The sequence below is a fragment of the Temnothorax americanus genome, unplaced genomic scaffold, assembly GCF_048541705.1.
Source record: "Temnothorax americanus isolate GAGA-0224 unplaced genomic scaffold, ASM4854170v1 Scaffold9, whole genome shotgun sequence".
Lineage (NCBI taxonomy): Eukaryota > Metazoa > Arthropoda > Insecta > Hymenoptera > Formicidae > Temnothorax > Temnothorax americanus.
Genome location: NW_027509812.1, coordinates 380,620 through 400,658, shown reverse-complemented (window position 1 = coordinate 400,658; position 20,039 = coordinate 380,620). Strand labels below are relative to the sequence as shown.

General features: G+C 43.0%; 4 protein-coding genes across 8 annotated transcripts; 1 reads left to right on the top strand and 3 right to left on the bottom strand.

The window, feature by feature from the left end:
- Positions 1-2: 2 nt before the first annotated feature.
- Positions 3-1,141, bottom strand: Pop5 (POP5 ribonuclease P/MRP subunit). Its single transcript, XM_077425105.1, has 4 exons — positions 1,122-1,141; positions 877-1,025; positions 215-384; positions 3-119 (listed from the first exon to the last, which is right to left on the bottom strand). The coding sequence occupies exons 1-4, from the start codon at positions 1,139-1,141 to the stop codon at positions 3-5; spliced, it is 456 nt and encodes a 151-aa protein (XP_077281231.1).
- On the top strand, positions 892-6,013 carry LOC143908090 (FGGY carbohydrate kinase domain-containing protein). 5 transcript variants are annotated; one of them, XM_077425397.1, is made up of 13 exons: positions 892-1,034; positions 1,149-1,621; positions 1,793-1,896; positions 2,128-2,393; positions 2,479-2,590; positions 2,697-2,934; positions 3,019-3,146; positions 3,399-3,581; positions 3,664-3,871; positions 3,930-4,080; positions 4,162-4,236; positions 4,541-4,815; positions 5,009-6,013. In XM_077425397.1, the coding sequence occupies exons 4-13, from the start codon at positions 2,160-2,162 to the stop codon at positions 5,091-5,093; spliced, it is 1,689 nt and encodes a 562-aa protein (XP_077281523.1). In that variant the 5' UTR covers positions 892-1,034; positions 1,149-1,621; positions 1,793-1,896; positions 2,128-2,159; the 3' UTR covers positions 5,094-6,013. The 5 variants fall into 5 exon arrangements, with proteins under 5 accessions (XP_077281523.1, XP_077281520.1, XP_077281522.1 ...); XM_077425394.1 differs by having other exon boundaries at positions 1,793-1,947; XM_077425396.1 differs by lacking the exon at positions 1,793-1,896.
- On the bottom strand, positions 5,835-12,662 carry Hs3st-b (Heparan sulfate 3-O sulfotransferase-B). The gene is made up of 4 exons (XM_077425404.1): positions 12,442-12,662; positions 9,833-10,432; positions 8,630-9,120; positions 5,835-8,266 (listed from the first exon to the last, which is right to left on the bottom strand). The coding sequence occupies exons 2-4, from the start codon at positions 10,300-10,302 to the stop codon at positions 8,142-8,144; spliced, it is 1,086 nt and encodes a 361-aa protein (XP_077281530.1). The 5' UTR covers positions 10,303-10,432; positions 12,442-12,662; the 3' UTR covers positions 5,835-8,141.
- Positions 12,663-18,341: 5,679 nt separating this feature from the next.
- Positions 18,342-19,172, bottom strand: LOC143907955 (uncharacterized). Its single transcript, XM_077425103.1, has one exon. The coding sequence runs from the start codon at positions 19,170-19,172 to the stop codon at positions 18,342-18,344; it is 831 nt and encodes a 276-aa protein (XP_077281229.1).
- Positions 19,173-20,039: the final 867 nt, after the last annotated feature.

Here is a 20,039-nt window from a genome sequence, read left to right as displayed (position 1 = left end):
TTTTACGCGAGGTCTTTCATAGCGGGCGTCAAGGTCATCAGGAGGTCCTCCATCCGTTTTCGGTCGGTTTCCGTTGGCAATTTCGACCACAATCGTTCCAGCTTCCTCTCCTGATGTTTCTAAAAGAGAAGGAGAGAAGGCGAAGTAATATATTTTCTTTGTTAACTGGACTTCGTCGACGCGAGCGAGATATAGGCGAATGTCGCATGCTTACTCTGACGAAGAGAAAACAGTGTTTCAGAGTCGCTCCGACGTAGAGGATCTTCGTCTTGACTAGTCGCTCCCCTACGTTGCTTATTAGCGGGATAGCGTGCAACGCGAATTTGTGAGGCCCATGCCTGAGCCTCACTATCGCTATTTTCGTTTGTACGTTGCAGTATTTAGCTGCGACATAAGACAAGGTTGTATATTTAGACATTTCGGACTAAAAAAGTTACGCTGAGAACACATTCAAATCCATGAAATTAATACAATTACACATTCGTGTCTATATAACTGTCGCACGTATAAAGAAAAAATATAGTTCAGTTTATATAGGTTTCTTCTACATATACAAGCTAAAAATTTGTTGTACAAAAGAGAAAAAATGTTTTATCATATTTTATTTTATAGACATAAATAAAGACCAAGTAAATTCTTTATATCGATTTAAAAGGGATGTTTGTTAAATATAAATTTTCTTTTCCAACAAAAAAAAATTTCAAGACTAACAAATAATAGTTCGCTAAGTTGGGAAAAATATAAAATATTGCACAGAAATATTATTACTTAGATTATGAGATCTAGACTGACCAAAGATGACATTTTCTCTATTTAATTGTAGGAAACCAAATACGTTTGTCTAAAGAACTGTCGTAATGTCCAACGCCAAATTACCATCAAAGCCATCCTTTATCGCTGCTACCCCCACGTCGCCGTACAATTGTTGCACCTTCCGTTTAATCGCATTAGACACATGTGTATTCTTCCACGCCGCCTGCTTGTCGTCCTTGTCGTCGTACGGCTTTATTGTGAAAACGATGTATCTAAAGACCGTAAGTAACAGGCGATGAAGAAATGTTATCACAGTGTGATTCCTCGTCGTGAAAAATTGAAAACTTGGCAATTTTATCCTCTGTCACCTGTTTTTGAAGCGCACCATGTTTCAGGTTTCAGGTTAACTCAGCGGCGAACGCGATTCCTGGCCCGTAATTATGACGTTGACCAAGGTTCCGAATGCTCGGCGTGCTGCGGGGAAGGTCGAGAATGACGACGTACGATCGTATGAACGTTCCTCCAACGGGAATGAAAATGAGCACGAAGCGGACGATGCGGATTCGCGCTCTCGGCTACACGTGGTGCACGTGCGTCGGAGTCGGGTACGGCTGGGTCGCGTCGGTATCAAGCGCACGGCTTGGCACGGTGCACGTGCGTGAGCCACGCGTGTACGCGCCAGGAACATGCAGCGGTTTCCGCGCAACGACCGTGCGGAACGTTCTTCACGCCCGTCACGCATCGATCCCGCGTGCTTCCTCGCCAAGAAGCGCGAGTGACGTCGCGATGTCCACGTTGCCGTCGCCGCGGCGTCATTTCGGATGACTTTCACCAGGAGTATGCAAAAAAGAGTTTCCTAATTGAATATGTAAGTATAACGGAGCGGACGTGTGGCGGTGGTAAGCCTGCCGGAGATAATTCGCGTAGAGAGATACACGGATGTTCCTCCACGTCTCTGTACTTTAAGCGACGATTGTGACGTCGCAGAGAACGAGATAATTTTTTGCCTGGTGATTCTGAGACAATTTCGTTGCTTAAGGTACCGGAACACACCATATGTCGCACGTGTACACATCACGCTAATTGCTATTTAAAGCTCTACTCGTGGCCGCTGATGATGCGATGACGATCCGCGAGAAGCAAGTAAATCACGTTCGACTCGTCGTGTTCACCAATGTGGCGCATTATCCGCATGTGTGTTGCTGGATTAAAGAAGTATTAGCTGATAACGTTGCTACACTGTTCGAAGTCTTTATTCACTTCGCGCGTATCTCCTTCGCAATTAATGTTATCTCAGGGTCATGTCATCTTAGAATATGTGTCAATGATTAACGCGCGCGGTATGGTTGGCTGACGGTTGCTTCCTCCTTACAGCCTCATGCCTAAGCTCGGCGCGGAGCGCTTAGATGACTTTGCTCGACGCGAGATTGCGGACGCGATCCGGAGACACAGCTGCGACGGACATGGACTTCTTCGTCGGCGTGGATGTGGGAACGGGAAGCGTCCGAGCGGCTCTGGTCACCTCGATCGGGAAAATAAAGAGGGTGGCTACGTGCCCGCTCGAGATATTTCATCCTGCACCGAACTTCTACGAGCAATCGTCCGATAACATTTGGAGCGCCGTGTGCCACGTTGTCAAGGTGAATATGTGAGATTTTCCTCGCAGCGCGATATCGCGAGTCCGACAAATCCGGCTTTGAGATCTGATTTTTGTCCTGTTCGCAGTCGGTTGTGGCCGACATCTCCGCAGAGAATGTCAAGGGAATTGGATTCGACGCTACTTGTTCATTGGTGGCTGTGGATGAAGCGGGTTCACCGGTAACAGTTAGTCCTACAGGTACAAAGAAAATAACTGGCGGATATTTCTTATTTCGACTTTCGTGTCGAATTCACGTAACGGTAGTATTGCTGTGATGTGGAAAATTGAGGCGCTAATTGTTCAGGACAGGAGAAACAAAATGTCATACTGTGGATGGATCACAGAGCGCACGAGGAAGCTGACCTTATCAACTCTATGGTTCACGATATACTGCAATATGTAGGCGGCAAAGTTTCTCTCGAGATGCAAACGCCGAAGATGCTGTGGCTAAAAAAAAATTTACCCGTTTCTTGGAACTCGGCGGCGCTCCTGTTTGACCTGCCAGACTTTTTAACGTGGAAAGCTACTGAATCGGAATCGCGGTATGAATCTTTGATGCTTAATTTCTTTAATAAATGAGAAACAAGACAGGAGAGAGAAGTTCGAATTCTTAATTCTTGTTTCAGATCGTTGTGTTCGTTAGTATGTAAGTGGAACTATAGCGCCAATCCCAATAGTAGAAACGGATGGGATGAAGATTTCTTTGAACAGCTCAATTTACGGGACCTGAAGAAAGATAATTGGAGAAAAATAGGTATGTTGTCATTTAATTTACTAAAAATCAAGTTCTTACAGAGAAAAATGTTTTTTAATAACGATGAAAAATAATTCTCATCAATGATAAAGAGTTTCAACTCCAACAATATGTATGAGTAATTCAAATTGTAAAGTATTCAGTTATCTTTGATATTACGAAACATTAGTATAATTGGAACGTGTTATACAAGAACTGTGTATATGACTGAATTCTTATTTTATTTTAATAAAAGCTAATGTTAATGTCAAGGTAACGATGTAAGGGTACCTGGTGATGCGATTGAATCCGGACTGTCGGCGAAAGCCGCGGCAGAATTGGGATTATTGAAAGATACACCGGTTGGGACCTCGCTGATCGACGCACATGCCGGTGGTCTCGGGATGATCGGATGTTACGCGTCGGATGTGTCCCCGAATTTCTCCAACCGATTGGGTGCGCAAGATACTATTGACGATATGCGTTGCTCAAAGCTACAAAGAAAAAGAATCAGCATAAATTGTTTTGTAATGTCTAGCTTTGATTTGCGGCACTTCGACTTGTCACATGATAGTCAATGAAAACAAGATATTCGTAAATGGCGTTTGGGGCCCGTACTTCAGCGCGATGGTGCCCGGTTTCTGGCTCAACGAGGGAGGTCAAAGTGCCACTGGAAAATTACTCGATCACGTTATCGACACGCACCCCGCGACGCCGGGAATCCTGAAGACTTTGGGCGGCAATAAGTGAGTTTATCGAAACGAGACTGTGAAACGTTATGTATACGAAAGTCATTTGTTCCAGACACATTCAACAATACTTGTCCGAATTGTTGCACGTTATGGCTGAGCAGAAAAATCTGCAGAATGTGTCGTATCTGACGAAGGATATACACGTGTGGCCGGATTTCCACGGTAATCGTTCGCCTCTTGCCGATCCAACGCTAAAAGGAATGGTATTGAGACACATACGTATTTTATTGAGTCTTGAATATGTCTTTAATACGGATATAATTTTATACTATTATCCATCTTAGATATCCGGATTATCCTTATCTGTGGATGAGGAGAATCTAGCGTTATTATACTTAGCAGCGGTGCAGGCACTAACGGTATGTTATTATGAATTAAAAGTAATAATTCATTAAAACTCATCAATATAAAAAAAATTTATTTAAATCAATTATCTTTTTGTTATTTTATGTGGAAACGAATGAATATTTTTTTGAAAAATTAATAGATTTAAAAATTAGATATTAAAATGATTTTTTTCATTACTAAAATCATCTTATTCGCGATAAGTTTTTAACTCTGTAGATAAGACGTTGGTTGTTAATGCATTAGGAGATACGATAATTAGTAATGTAACATAATTCATTTTTTGATTAACATTATAACATTGTATTAATTTTTCAGTACGGTACAAAGCATATAATAGAAGTCCTATCGGCGGCCGGTCATAATATAGAAAGTATATTAGTTTGCGGTGGACTCAGTCAGAATCCACTATTTATCCAAATACAAGCCGACGTGTTAGCGTTACCGGTTCTTTGCCCCGTGGAGCGAGAATCGGTTTTGGTAGGCGCGGCGATCCTCGGTGCATGTGCCACGAAAAAATATTCCATGCGCGAGACTGTCCAGAGAATGGCGGGATCGGCGAACATAGTGAAACCGACGAGCGAGTGTTACAAGTAAATATAAAATTTATAAGTGCAAAAAATACGAGAACAGTCCAAAAAAGTATTGCATTTTTACTTAAAGTTCGGATAAAATAAAAGGGCTTTAAGATTACTAAAAAAAAGGAGATATTTCTATATTAATGTATTATTTGTGATTTATCGTATAATCTAATTTTTCATATGTATCTGCTTTTAATTATTTCAGATATCACTTTCGGAAGTATCGCGTATTCAAGAAAATGGTCCAAGACCAACAAGAATACAGGAAATTAATGAGTGAAGAATTATAGCCTATTCTTCCCTTCCTTTAGCCTGAGCAGATTAAGAATAGACTGTTTAACAAATGTTTTTGTTAATTGGGAGAAATCTGAGTGAAGATGAACGATCTGCGAATACTCGATAGATATCCAGAAAGAATCTCTGAAGCGTTTAGAATGCGTACAATGTATAAATATTAGAGATGGGTTTAATATTATAGAAATTTAAAGATTCGGATCGAGGATCTTGCAAAGAAACAATATTCCGCTGGAAAGTATCGATATCACATCTGAAATAATAGGTCTGTACGTTTTCGTTGCGCACTTCTGAACTAGTGCGATAAGTTGGAATGAAAGAACATATATTTGTTTCATTCTAACTTATTGCACTAGTTCAGAAGTGCAGCGAAAACGAACAGGCCTATTATTTCCTCTAATATGCAACGCGTAAGAACAATTGAGTTATAATGCACAGTTTTCGATTTACTACGTCGCCCTTATAATGCGATCATCAAGGATCTAAAGTGCTGATATATAATATTGATTTAATGTAGTAAACTTTGCGGCGATGAATGTTCCTTTGCAGTCGATCTAATTGATCTTGTGATCTGAAAAAGACAGCGCCGCCGTTATTACATATTTTTATTTTCAAATAATTTTGAACTTCTATTTTGTAATAGTAGAAAAATATATGGGAATTTATATGCCGAAGATATTAATTCATGTACAACTGCATTATACTTTATATTGTGCATAGATATTTTTCGCTACAAATTATATTCTATTAATAAATTCCTCTAAAGAACAATACGAGTTATGCCCATGATTTCTAAAGCAAATTAGTATCGAATATCTTCAGTGACATAAAGATGAAGTAACACCAAAGAAATGGGATCGGGGATTTGGGGATCAAGCGGTTTCTACATAGCGTGCTATTTATAATCGACAGCTACTTACAAAAAGACATCCGAATCTATTTATATAGCATCTATCATTGGATGAATCGCGGTTACTTTTGGACATCTTGCATAACATTTATATACATATTTTGTCTCTATTTGTCAAACAGTCTGTATTCAAAGCATATTCAAAACAATGTACGAAATACTTATATTAGTATTGACAGCCTCCTGTGGTACAATTTGAGCAAAAGCACTGTGCTTCACTATTACATCATTCGTCATTCGCACGATCGTATCGCTAAACATCTACTTTCATTCTTACGTACTAGATAAATACATCCCTCCAATCGTCGCTGAATAAATACATTAATTATTATTCTTTCTTACATACAAAATGTATTAACGTACGCACTAATTGCCTGAACTTACAGACTAATTCGATATCTTCACCTTTCGTCCAAATTAACTTCTTTATGTTCGGATGTTTCCTGATTTACTGATCTTATTAAATTTATCTTATAAGCGCTGACTTATACAGAAATATAATAGAATTGATGATATTTAACTATTTACCGGGCTAAAAATAAATCCATGTTTCGTTGAGAAAACTGATTTCAATATGTAATTATTAAAGAAAAAAATGTCCTTATTTCTGTCTTCGTATTTTACTCCGCATAATTAAATCTCTGACTCGTAACTTAATTATGTCAGAGGTCTCCTATATATCCAGCTACTCCATATATATAAATGCGCGTACCTTTTCTAATTGCATTGACTAGATTTTAATACTTAGGAACTAGCGAATTTTTTAATATTATTTTTATGCTTATTCGTCATTGTCATACTATACATTATATTAAAGACAAATGCACAATTGGATTGTTAACGAGGGCGCAGAGACTGAGATTATCGAGTGTCGAATATAAAAAAATTTAAGAAACTATGTATATATATATGCGAATTAAATATAGAATATTAATTTTTAAAATATAATTTACAATTATAATGAAATATTATATATTATTATAATATATAAATTCTTCCTTTTTGTGCGATATAATGCATATGATATTAGGTGGATAATATAATTTGTATTGCAAAATTAAAAAGTTCGTTTTAATTACACGTGAATTGTTTAAAACTTTGATAATATAGTTAAAAGAGCTGTTTCAAAAGTTTTTGAGACAATTTTTATAATATAGGCAGCGCGAATAAATTTTTGCTTGATAAAAATTTTTTAATCACTTTGCCCTTTCGTTGCATAATTGTTATAATAATCGCGTTCGCTGTTACATTTCACATGAATTCATCAAACTACAAAGAAATACATATTATATATTAATATTGCACTATTGTGTGATTTCTCTACAGAATTAAAAATCTAAGTAAATAACCGATAAATATATCCTATAATAATATTGAGATTCGGTTCAACTAATTACGATGTATTAAATTAAATTTATTTTATTTAGTAGAAATAACTATAATTTATTCATGTTGCTCGCATTATTATATAATATATATATCATATATAATATATATTTCATACAGATTTTATATTCTTTTCATTGCGTATAGAAGTATCTTCAATATTCTCAGATATAATTTCATTATTGTGGCTTTATTATAATAATTATAGGATAATTATAGATATGTCACGGTTTCTTTTCGTAAAGACTTCCGGACGGCAACTGTACGTTCATAATTTTTAGAGATATCGTTCCTTCTTTTCGTTTTACGGTGGCAAAATCTAGTATTTACTAAATTACAAAATTAAATAATCTAACTACGATATAAATAACAAACGGAACACATAATGACTTCTATTATATACGGAGTTCTTAAATTATTTTATAATAACGCTGTTTTAAATGAATATAACAAAAAGATATGTATTTTCTTGCAATTCAATTTGAGAAGGTTAAAACTTGATGAAATTAAAGACTACATCATCGGAAGCAAGATTTCGGAAAAGTTTCGTTCGAACGCTATATGGACTAACGCGGCGCGCTCTGATGATATGACTGTAATATATATGTTCCTATCACACAGGTTACAGATATTCAGGCGTAGTAGATATCGTATTTGACAAGTACCAATAAGTACTTGATACACAACGAGAATTGACTCCGTTCCGTTTTCCTGCTTACGATATGTATGTATGCGATACGCGTGGATTTTAGTACCAGCCGAAATCCATACCCGCCAATTGATAAAATCGCTGATTGAACGGCCGATAGAAATCTCGAAGACGTTGAATCGCCATAGGATCGATGTAGGGATGACTGCGACCCTTGTTTTTTCCTGAAAAAATAACGAGCAATCATTTAATATTAAATTTATGAATAATTAACTTATAAAGTTACATAATGATTCTTTAATATTCTGCGCAAACAAGTAGAGATCAAACGATACATACATTCTATAAAAAGTTTGAGAAATTTTACTGTAAAAGATTAATCGGAAAGACCGCCGAGAGCTTGATCGTTTTTGTTGAAGAAGTATTATACCATTTAAAATCAAAGGAAGACATATATAGCGTTCTAAAATCTATGAAACGCATTCTACTTATAATTTCTCCAAAAATGGATTTTTAATGACAAATATAATTGCGTGCTAGAAGTTCATTTATCCGCGCATCTCCCTCTCGATCGACTATATCCCTACCGAGACAGTGCGGCGTCGCGCGGTCCTCCGACTTGAGCAAGCAGGGAAAGCCCTTAGTGGCGTTGAAGTAGAAGTGTTTCTCGCATATCACCCGCTTCAGGCCCAGGAAGTCCTGCACCCGGGTGATCTCCATCACCGGATCGGCGATCAGACGTTCGCCGGACACGAATAAGAACTGCGTAAGCGGGAAGTATTGCAGCCACCGCTCCAGATGCCGCACGTAGACCCCGATCTTCAGCGGCATCCAGGAGGTGTCCACGATCCTCGAGCCGTTCAGGAAGGCCAGATCCTCGAAGCGCGGCATTTTCCGACGCTTGCTCTTCACCTGCGTGTAATCGGAAATCGCCCGAGTCACCGGGTCCCTCACCACGACGATCAGCTTCATCCCCGGGTTCATGTGCTTCACTCTCTTCGGCACCTCGCTCGTCACGAAGTACGACGGCGTCTTCTCCATGGTGATCTGACCGACCAGAGTCGGCGGCATCCTGCGCCTAATTACACACCAACGTGTTTTATTGTATACCAACGTTATTAAAAAATTAAATAAAATAATTATGATTAACCCGGGAACGGGCTCCAAATTTTCTTTTGTATAAATGGTCACTTAAAGTGATTTTTACACCTCAATTAAAAGTCATTGTTATTAATTACACATTGCATATTTTTCATTGTTCTGTGAATAATTAGTATTTGAGGACAATGTATAGATTCACTCAACATTTTCTGAAAAAAGTAAAGAAAGATTTAAAAAAATATAATATATTTAAAGCTTTATTTTTTCGATACTGGGCTGTAAAAATTACCTCAGGCGCCCGTTCACGGGTTAATCACTTATAACTAATTATTTATAATAAATTACTATAAAATAAATTAGGAGATTTGTAGATGGGTTTATACGTTTATATTTACAAAAACTATATCTTCGCTTGAAGAAGTTATTACTCAGAAGTTAATGGGCCAATTCTTTTTAGGATATCCTTCTTAGCATTCAATGAATAACAAAGACAGAACGACACTTGTGTCGACTTGTGTCACTAAACGGAATTGGCCTATTATACACTTATATGTAGAAGTATAGTATTAGCGGAGGAGCAAGCTCAAACTTATATCTCAGAACTTCGTAATGTCGAGGTCTTAAAGCTTTTTAAATGGGATCAGCGTCGTGTTGCGCTTTCAATCGTTGAAACGATTAGCCGCACGCACCTGTACCAACGGAATCCTTTAACGTAATGATGATCGAAGAAATGAACCTCGGAGCCGGCGGCGCGAATCGCGGGGTGCAATCGCAGAAACTCCAAAAGGGCCCTCGTCCCGCCTTTCTTCACGCCGATTATCAGGGCGGTCGGTAATTGCCGGCTTGGTACCAGACCCTGTTGCTTAATTATTATCTGATATCCCGATATACCTCTTTCGGGCGTACCGCTGGCGTTTCGGGACGAGAGAGGCTGCGGTCTTTTCAGGTCCGTCCGGCCGTCCGGAAGTGCCTGCTCGATCCTCGATCGTTCGGGACCCTGGTACAAGACGTTCCTCGGGGAGATCCGCGTTTTCTGCAGCGTGATCCTCTGCGATATGTCGGCCAGCATGTGCGAGTGATCGACGAAGAGCATCCACAGGTAGATGACCAACGCGCACACGAGGATCACGATCTTCCAGGAGCCCTTGCGCAATTCCATCGTCGTCGTCGTCGTCGTCGTCGATTTTTACGAGTCGTCGTACTTGGTCGGCCTCCTGGATGCCATTATATCGCCGCGGTGTCTTCTACTGTCAGCCTCATCGACGTCGACACGCTCGCACCGATACCGTCTGAAAGATATTCCGATATCTTGTTTACGTGGCCGTGTGATCAGACGGGAATAATCTTCGCTCGTGAATTATGCGCGGAAATGCAACTGGTGTATCCGGCAGAGGGTGAAAAATCGAACGCGATAGCATCCGCGACATTTAAAGGACCACCGGTGTATCAGTCTCCCTTTTAAATTTTAATACAAGACGGAATTGCGGAGACCGTACTCGGGGGGTTTTTCCCCTATAAAGAGAACACCGCAAATTCAAGTGTGTTATTTTGGCTGAAGCTTTCTCACACATTTCTTGCCGTTTTGAATCACGCCATATTTATAATATCGAACGATTGAACGTGTTATATATAACGTAATTTGACACATGAAGAAATATGTAAAAGGAGCTTCAGTCAAATGTGTTATTTTTAGATGTTTTCTTGTATGTAAAAGATAACACACTTGGATTTGCAGTGAAGACACCCAAATAACAGAGTGACGTCAAAAAACTTATTAATAACGTATTAAATGTTAACATCAATACTTCATTAAGACGTGCTTAATATCCTGCTACCTAGGCAGTGAAAAAAACGTGAGCTTAAATTGAACAAGAATTTAGTTGAGTATATGTCTAATTTCCCAATTACATATGTAAGCAGGAATTGATGAAGGAGAAATTTGTCATGTGGAGATATTCGGATAAATCATCTGCGTGTCTCCTTTCCTTGTGGAAAAAGCTAACGTAGTTACGAAAGAAGCACACAAAATTATAGCAATTATTGTAATATTCGCTATAATTTCCCCGTGTATTCTTTTTCGTAACTGCAGTAGTATTTCTGTAGTCCGAAACAAGGAATACGCTCTCAAGATGTACAATCAAATTTAAAATAGAAAAAAGAACTTCCTTCGCCAGTGATTAAAAACAAAAAATATTAACCGGCAACAATATAAATAGTAAGCACTACGTTTCGACTCTAGGTTTGAGTTTTTTTCAAGTGCAGTCTAAACACAATTAGGAACATATAACGTCATATAATACAATAATTAATAATAAGTAAAAAAAATTGTCAAATTTAAAATACAAGGCAAATAAGAGCAAAACGCCAATATAAAATACAAAAAAGTAACTTTAATACAAACATAGACACAAATTACAGACATTTTGGTCTTAAAGTTTAGGACCTTCTTTAGCGTGACAATAAAAAATATAGATCCTTAAAACGAGTGATTTTATTTTAAATTTGATTGTCTTTCAGTAGTATTTTTCCATAAGGGCTGTTTCGGAGAAATATATGTATCTTTATTTTAGTTTTAGATAAGATCTTTTTATTTTCAAAATAAAAAGATATCAAATGTAATTTATGATACGGAGACGATTGTAATAAGAAGACACACGGAGCAAACTTGAGATATTTTCATGTTTTTAAAACTACCCGTCGGGATGTTCGAATATTAGTCTTGAAGTCTCGGACAAAAATGCATTTCTCGAAAATTACACAATCTCAGCTCACACTTAAAAAAAAAAGCTCCGTAATACAGATACATAATGGATCCGCTTCGTTTCTCGCGGCTGAAACGCACTACTCCTATTTCCTATTTCCATAAAACGCAAAGCAGGTTCGCGCAAAGCTTCGTCAAGCTCCGTTCTTATATTCCTTTTGCTTGGAAGTGCAAAATGAGATATGCAAAACGGTTCCGTCCGATTCGCTTAACTTGAAAGCGGAATAAATTACAGAGAACATATTACAGTAAATAATTTTGAGTCTGAAGAAAAATGTTCGCCAGCTCTCCGGAATTTCCGAAAAAAATGCCGAAAACGTCGGGAGAGACTCCCGGTCGTCGGTTTTCCCGGAGGGAGGTCCGGTCCGGGGTCGCCCCGACCGAATCCAAAGTTTTTCCCAAAAGGGAGGCTTTCGCGAGGAGAGAGAGAGAGAGAGAGAGAGAGAGAGAGAGAGAGAGAGAGAGAGAGAGAGAGAGAGAGAGAGAGAGAGAGAGAGAGAGAGAGAGAAGGATATCGTCGCTGATCGTCGCACTTACCCCGGAGTAGCGTGCCGCCGGTCGGAGACGCGTTCACTTTCACCCCGTGCGCGTCCGTCATCGGCCAACGTGCGACTGGCGCAGCCGGCGGAGGGTTGCGGATGATGCGGGCGCGCGGTCTCGCGCGCGGATAGCGTACATTTAGCGCGTTATCAAACGGCACGGGGCAGACCCGTAACTGGTCCACGCGGCACACGGCCCACCCGTCACCCGTCCGCCCGCGCCGCTTCTCGCCGGCGTCATGCGTGTTGCGTCCCGCCGATCGACGGGAAGTCGACGGCGTCGCGGCGTCGCGCGCGTACGCCGAGATATCTCCCTTTTATCCAGCGAGATGAAAGGAAGCTGCGGGAACACATATCGCGTTTCTCTGTCTTCGACAGCGGAACCACGCGCAGACTACATCGCGGTCGTGATCGTTCGTTGCCCCGTTTCCGCGCGGATCCATTATTGGCTTCTCGCTAAATTTTAGGCAGCGACAGATTTCGCTGGTTTCTCCTTACTTTTTTAATAATTACAATAATTATATATTAATATGAGATTTTCTTTTTTCAGTTGCTTCTCGGAAACGGGGGCGTAGGAAATAATTCGCGGGTAGGCGCCGCGATCCTCGGCTACGGTTCTGGCGACGGTGTTCGTAACAATCGATAACGCCCGGCCGGCTGGGAGAAGGGAGACCATCGCCCTATATAATGCGGCGTGTAGGGATAAGATTTATATCTGCCGATGAACAATCAGGCTAATGAGAGCGCGAGAGCGACCTTCCGCTGGACCGAGACTCGCCCTGTCATCGCGTATACGTCATTAACCGTTGTATCGAGAAACGTCGGACGGCTGTTGTGTCGCGCGCGTGCAAAGGGGTGTCGATCGCGCATATAGGGTGGACAGGAGGGTGACTTTTCGAACGACAAAAGCTTTTTAAATCATTTTTGAATAAACAACCGTTCTGTACAATTTTCACTCGCGATATGAAAGGACGGATTTTAGGTCTGGTATATAGTCGGACGATCTAAAGCGGATGATGCATCGATGACGATCTTCAAAATTAAACTGTAATCGTTTTATCCCAAAAATCGCGAAGAACGTCTGCACGTTAATCTAAACATTTTGATTCTTATCTGACTTAATTGCGACTATGTGTGCGACGTGCTTTTTTACAATAAATATGTATATGCGTCTCTGATTTTGAGAAGATTGTTTCGAAGCTAATTGCGTTCCTTCACGTTGGAGACTGGAAATGACTGGAAACAAATTATAATACACGATTACATAATAATTACATATTAATTGACATGTATAATATATTATATACACATGCGGATATAAAACAAACTATCGCAATTTATATACATTGTTCAATTATGTACAGACTTACCGCTTGTAAGTCTATATCGAGTGGACGAAGCTTATCCTCGATAGCACAGATGCAGACGCTGTTAAGTAATTTACCACAGGATTCTATAATCTTGTTTTATGTAACGTAATTACGCATAGTTGCAGCATAATATTTCTCTGCAGATTAATATCGGCATTACCTCGCCGAAGTAGCACGCCGCATTAAATCCATCTTTCAGCGACGCGAGCCCATCTCGCTGCCGAAAGAACGCAACAACTTTTGCTTTTGCTATTATATTACCGCATCGCTTAAAACCCTGTTTGTTTAATTTACTTAGAATTAAATTGTATGCTCTCATATAACACTGTTACAGTTTTAATAATAATATTAAAATTAATTATCTTTACAATTATTATTACAAAATATATATAAATATAATTAATACTATTTTTTACACCGTACAGCGTTTTCTAAAAAATTTTTTTGTTAAACCATGCAGTCATATAATAGAAAAAACGTTTTTCTTTTTTACCCATCAAGAATATTATGGGCGCTTATATCTTAACTTACTTACGCTTGTGGTTAGGGTGCGCATAGGAAAGGCCCAAAGGATAGTGAATCGCAAGAGGGTAGTCAATAGGAGACAGATATACATTATATACATATATTTACAGGTTATACATCTGTATGTGTGTCTGTGTATACTTTATGTGGTACTGTCGATCGGCCGCCCCGGTGTTTCGCTTGCGTCCCCTGGTCCCTCAGCTTCTTCGGGCTCGTCTGCGTGGCCTGGTTATTTCCGTCCTCCGGAGGAGGAGGGGAAGGTCGCTCCTTTGTAAACCGCGGCGTGGTGATGCTGGTGCCGGCGCGTGGATAATTGTCAGGCGACTAGCGCCTTCTCAAGGGTCGAATCTGAGCTGTGTTTGCTGCGTCGCCTCCTTATATACCGTAGGCGACCGGAGCGCCGTCTGGCGGTATCGAGTGTCGTCGTTGTCGCCGTCGTCGCCTATTGGTGGGCGCGAGGCGCCGGCGTTTAACGCCTAGGAGTCGTTTGGGCGATTGACGCCGAAGGACTCGCGGCGATTGACGCCGTGGGCGCGAGGCGCCGGCGTTTAACGCCTAAGAGTCGTTTGGGCGATTGACGCCGGAGGACTCGCGGCGATTGACGCCGAGGATTCCAGGCGATTTACGCCGAGAAGTTGTGGCGATTAACGCCGCGGGGTTACGAACTCTTCTTGCGCGAAGAGTTCTGTCTACTGATATCGGCGACTGGCGCCAAGGAACTGGTTTTGGGCTCCCGCTGAGCCTCCTATTATACTATGCCTGGTTGTAAATGAAACACGAGTTAGCCGCTTTCTTGATGCGGCGCGTAGCGGCGTCGCTGCGAACTTACCGTCGCGTCGGTAAGTCGGTGCGCTGCACAATTAGGTGCGCGAACGCGCTTTTTCGGTGGCGTAGACCGCCACATTACCCCCTTCGTTGTATTATGTTACCTGAAATCGCACGGTTTTGTGCGATACTCTGCCGCTTCGTGTTCTGACCTCCGTAGGTGCTGGAGTGTCAGGCTGAAGGTGCTGGAGCTTCTCTGGAGGTTTTTCGGTTTGCTCGTGATCTACCAGTATGTAGGCGGGTTTAAGACGGTCTGTTGTTACGTGGACGGACTTTCCGTTAATCCGTAACTTAAAGACCTTTTCGCCTCGGCTGAGGACTTCGTATGGGCCATCAAAGGTGGGTTGCAGAGCCCGCGTTGGTGCGTCGTGCCTGAGGAACACATGTGAGGAGCTTTCAAGATTTTTATGCTCGAATGTAGCGGGCGAACCGTGCCTCTTGATTGGTTGTGGCCGTAGACTTTGCATCGTTTGTCTGAGTTTTTGGATGAAGTCGTTTGTATCAATTGGTTGTGGAGTTTCTTGTAGAAATTCTCCCGGAAGTCTCAATGTCTCTCCGTAGACGAGTTCCGCGGGAGTTGCGTGGAGATCTTCCTTGAATGCTGCTCGGATGCCCATCATGACGACGGGTAATACTTCGGTCCAAGCTTCCGTTGCGTGGCATTTGATGGCCGTTTTAATCTGCCGATGCAGGCGTTCGACCATGCCGTTGGCTGCGGGGTGATAGGCTGTCGTGTGTATATGCGTAGTGCCTGTGAGCCTTGTAAGCTGACGGAACAGGTCGGCCTCAAATTGCCTCCCCTGATCCGTAGTGACCCGCGTAGGTGTGCCGAATCTCGTAATCCAGTGTGTAAAGAGATTCTGGGCGACTGTTTCTGCAGTAATGTCTGTAACCGGTATGGCTTCAGGCCATTTGGTGAACCGGTCAATAATTGTAAGGCAGTATCGGTAGCCTCTTGAGACAGGTAATGGTCCGACGAGGTCCATATGAATATGCTCGAACCGTCGTGTGGGGCCGATGAATTGTCCGAGAGGCGATCGGTTGTGCCTATGAACTTTCGATTTTTGGCAGGCGAGACATGCTCGTGCCCACTCTTGGCAGTCGGCTTTAATGCGTGGCCAGACGTACCTCTGTGCGACTAATTTTGCTGTCGCTTTAACTCCTGGATGCGATAAGCTGTGCAATGACTGGAACACTTGTCTCCTGAATTGTTGCGTAACGAAGGGACGTGCTATTGGGGTTGACGTGTCGCAGTACAGTGCTGCACTGGTTCCAGGTATCAGAATCTTAGTGAGCTTGAGCGAAGAGTTCCCTTGTAATAGGTCTTGGACCTCGGTATCCTCCTCCTGTGCTCTGGATAGATCCTCTAGGTTGATTGCTGCGTGAATCTCTTCGATCCTTGAGAGGGCATCAGCGACGACGTTATCTTTGCCTGAGATATGGCGTATATCGGTGGTGAACTGACCGATGTATTGTAAGTGTCGTGCTTGCCTGGGAGAGCTGTGCAGTAGATCCTGCTGGAAAGCGTATGTGATCGGTTTATGGTCAGTGAAGACCGTGAAGAGCCTTCCTTCTAGCATGTGCCGGTAGTGTTTGATGGCGGCGTAGATTGCTAGTAACTCCCTGTCGTATGGGCTGTATTTCCTCTGAGCCGGATTCAGCTTTTTACTGAAAAAGGCTAGTGGTTGCCATTCTGTTCCGTCCCGCTGCTGAATAACTGCTCCGATGGCTGTATCGGATGCGTCAGTTGTAAGGATGATTTCTGCCTCCGGTTTCGGGTGAGCCAACATAGTTGCACGAGACAGGCTGTCCTTACATTTTTCGAAGGCTGCTTCTAATTCAGCGTTCCAAGTTATTGGAGCCTTCTTTTTCGTTTTCGGGCCGCCAAGTAAGCCATTTAGAATTGCTTGATCCTTGGCGGCTTCGGGGATGAATCTGCGGTAAAAATTTAGGGTTCCCAGGAATCGTCGGAGTTGTTGGACGTCCTCCGGTTTCGAGAACTTCTTGATCGCTTCGATCCTCTCTGGCGGAGGTCGTGTGCTCTTTTCTGAGACCTCGTAGCCGAGAAACAGGACCTTTTTCGCGCCGAAGACGCATTTGGCAGGATTTAGAATGATACCGTATTCTTGCAGTTTTTTAAATAATATGCGCAAATGCTCTTTGTGCTCTTCTTCATTTTTGGACGCAACGAGGACATCGTCAATATAATCGTAGCAGAAATCCAGGTCCTTTGTGACTTCGTGGATGAAACGTTGAAAAGTTTGTGCGGCATTGCGTAACCCGAATGGCATGAAAAGGAACTCGAACAAACCGAAGGGCGTGGTTATAGCCGTCTTCGGAATGTCGTCCGGGTTAACGGGTATTTGGTTATATGCTCGCACAAGATCTAATGTTGAGAAGATCTTTTTCCCGTGTAATGATTGCGAGAAGTCTTCTATATGTGGGATCGGATATCGATCCGGTACCGTTCGTGCATTGAGCCCCCTGTAATCTCCACAAGATCTCCAGGAGTTGCCTTTCTTAGGTACCATGTGTAGCGGTGCTGACCATGGGCTTTTTGAAGGTCGTATGATCCCTTCTTGTAGCAAGAGATCGAACTCGGCCCTGGCTGCCTTTAATTTGTCAGGAGCTAACCGACGGGGACGGCATGCTACTGGCGGGCCATCCGTGGTTTTGATATGATGCAGTGTGGCGTGTTTTACCGTACGCGTCTTGGTAGTAGCCTTTGTAATCTCTGGAAATTCTGCCAAGATTCGGTGGTATTCGTTTTCGATTGCCAACACTCTGATCGATTCTGCAGCCCCTCTTTCTGCCGTGCCTTTTATGCGTAGACTCGTCCTACCATCGAGAAGGATGCCTTTTTGTAGGTCCGGTAGGAGATGATAGTGGGCGAGAAAATCGGCTCCGATGATGGGCTGTGTGACGTTAGCGACGATGAAACGCCATGGGAATGCACGTCGTAACCCAAGATCTGGCTGTAATGTGGTCGAGCCGTATGTAGTGATTGTCGAGCCGTTAGCGGCGTAGAGTTCGTAGGTTGTAGGCGCGATGTATCCTGCTGTCATAGAGCGAGGGAATACACTCACGTCTGATCCTGTATCGATTAGGAACCGCTTTTTAGTTTCTCTGCATGTGACGAATAGGCGGCGAGGGCTTGGGGCTGGTCTACTGGCCGCCATCAGTGACCGCCCTGGTCTTTTTCCGACTTGTAGGTGCACGGCTGCGTGCATTTCTTCGCCTTTTCACCAAATCGGTTATGGTAATAGCAATGCTTGTCGTTTTTATCGTCCTTCTTTTCCTTGGACGTTCCGCGGTTGCGGCTTTGGCTGCGGCTTCGGCTTCGACTTCTGTCGTTACCGCGTTGCCGAGATTTATCCCTCGAAAGTCGCGTGGAGAGCTGAGCGACTTGTTTTGTCAAAGCCTGGATTTGTGCCTCCAGTGATTCTCTCGGGACTGCTGATGTAGCTGTGGCTGCTACAACGGCCTTGTTGGTCATTTCGTGGATGCGATCGGCCTGTTCAGCTACGCTGTTAAGGGGATCTTCGGCTCGAGTGGCTAGCACAGTCTGCATTGTTGTAGGCAGTCTTCCGAGCCAGAGAGTACGCAGCAGACTGTCGGGTATGTTTTCACCCGCTAGTGTACGGAGATGTCGCAGGAATTGAGTCGGTCTGCGATCTCCTAATTCTTCGTGCTCCAAGAGTTGACGTGTACGCTGCTCTTGGGAAACAGACATTCGCTGTATAAGAGCTCTCTTGACAGTCCCGTATTTGTCAGCTTCGGGGGGCTGGGTGATGACGTCTTTGATCTCTTTTATTTGACGAGAGTCCAGTTGTGAGATGGCGTATGAGTACTTTGTAGAATCTTGAGTTACGCCACTGAGGACGAATTGTCCTTCCAGTTGTGCGAACCATAGCTCGGGTTCGTCACTCCAAAACGGAGGTATGCGTATTGCGACTTTGCTCACGCTTTCCTCGGTTATCTGTATTCTTCCGTTGCCTCCCGTTGCCATTGTACTACCTTTGCGATCACGTCGGGGTCACCAATTTATGGGCGCTTATATCTTAACTTACTTACGCTTGTGGTTAGGGTGCGCATAGGAAAGGCCCAAGGATAGTGAATCGCAAGAGGGTAGTCAATAGGAGACAGATATACATTATATACATATATTTACAGGTTATACATCTGTATGTGTGTCTGTGTATACATTATTGTATGTCGATCGGCCGCCCCGGTGTTTCGCTTGCGTCCCCTGGTCCCTCAGCTTCTTCGGGCTCGTCTGCGTGGCCTGGTTATTTCCGTCCTCCGGAGGAGGAGGGGAAGGTCGCTCCTTTGTAAACCGCGGCGTGGTGATGCTGGTGCCGGCGCGTGGATAATTGTCAGGCGACTAGCGCCTTCTCAGGGTCGAATCTGAGCTGTGTTTGCTGCGTCGCCTCCTTATATACCGTAGGCGACCGGAGCGCCGTCTGGCGGTATCGAGTGTCGTCGTTGTCGCCGTCGTCGCCTATTGGTGGGCGCGAGGCGCCGGCGTTTAACGCCTAGGAGTCGTTTGGGCGATTGACGCCGGAGGACTCGCGGCGATTGACGCCGTGGGCGCGAGGCGCCGGCGTTTAACGCCTAGGAGTCGTTTGGGCGATTGACGCCGGAGGACTCGCGGCGATTGACGCCGAGGATTCCAGGCGATTGACGCCGAGAAGTTGTGGCGATTAACGCCGCGGGGTTACGAACTCTTCTTGCGCGAAGAGTTCTGTCTACTGATATCGGCGACTGGCGCCAAGGAATTGGTTTTGGGCTCCCGCTGAGCCTCCTATTATACTATGCCTGGTTGTAAATGAAACACGAGTTAGCCGCTCTCTTGATGCGGCGCGTAGCGGCGTCG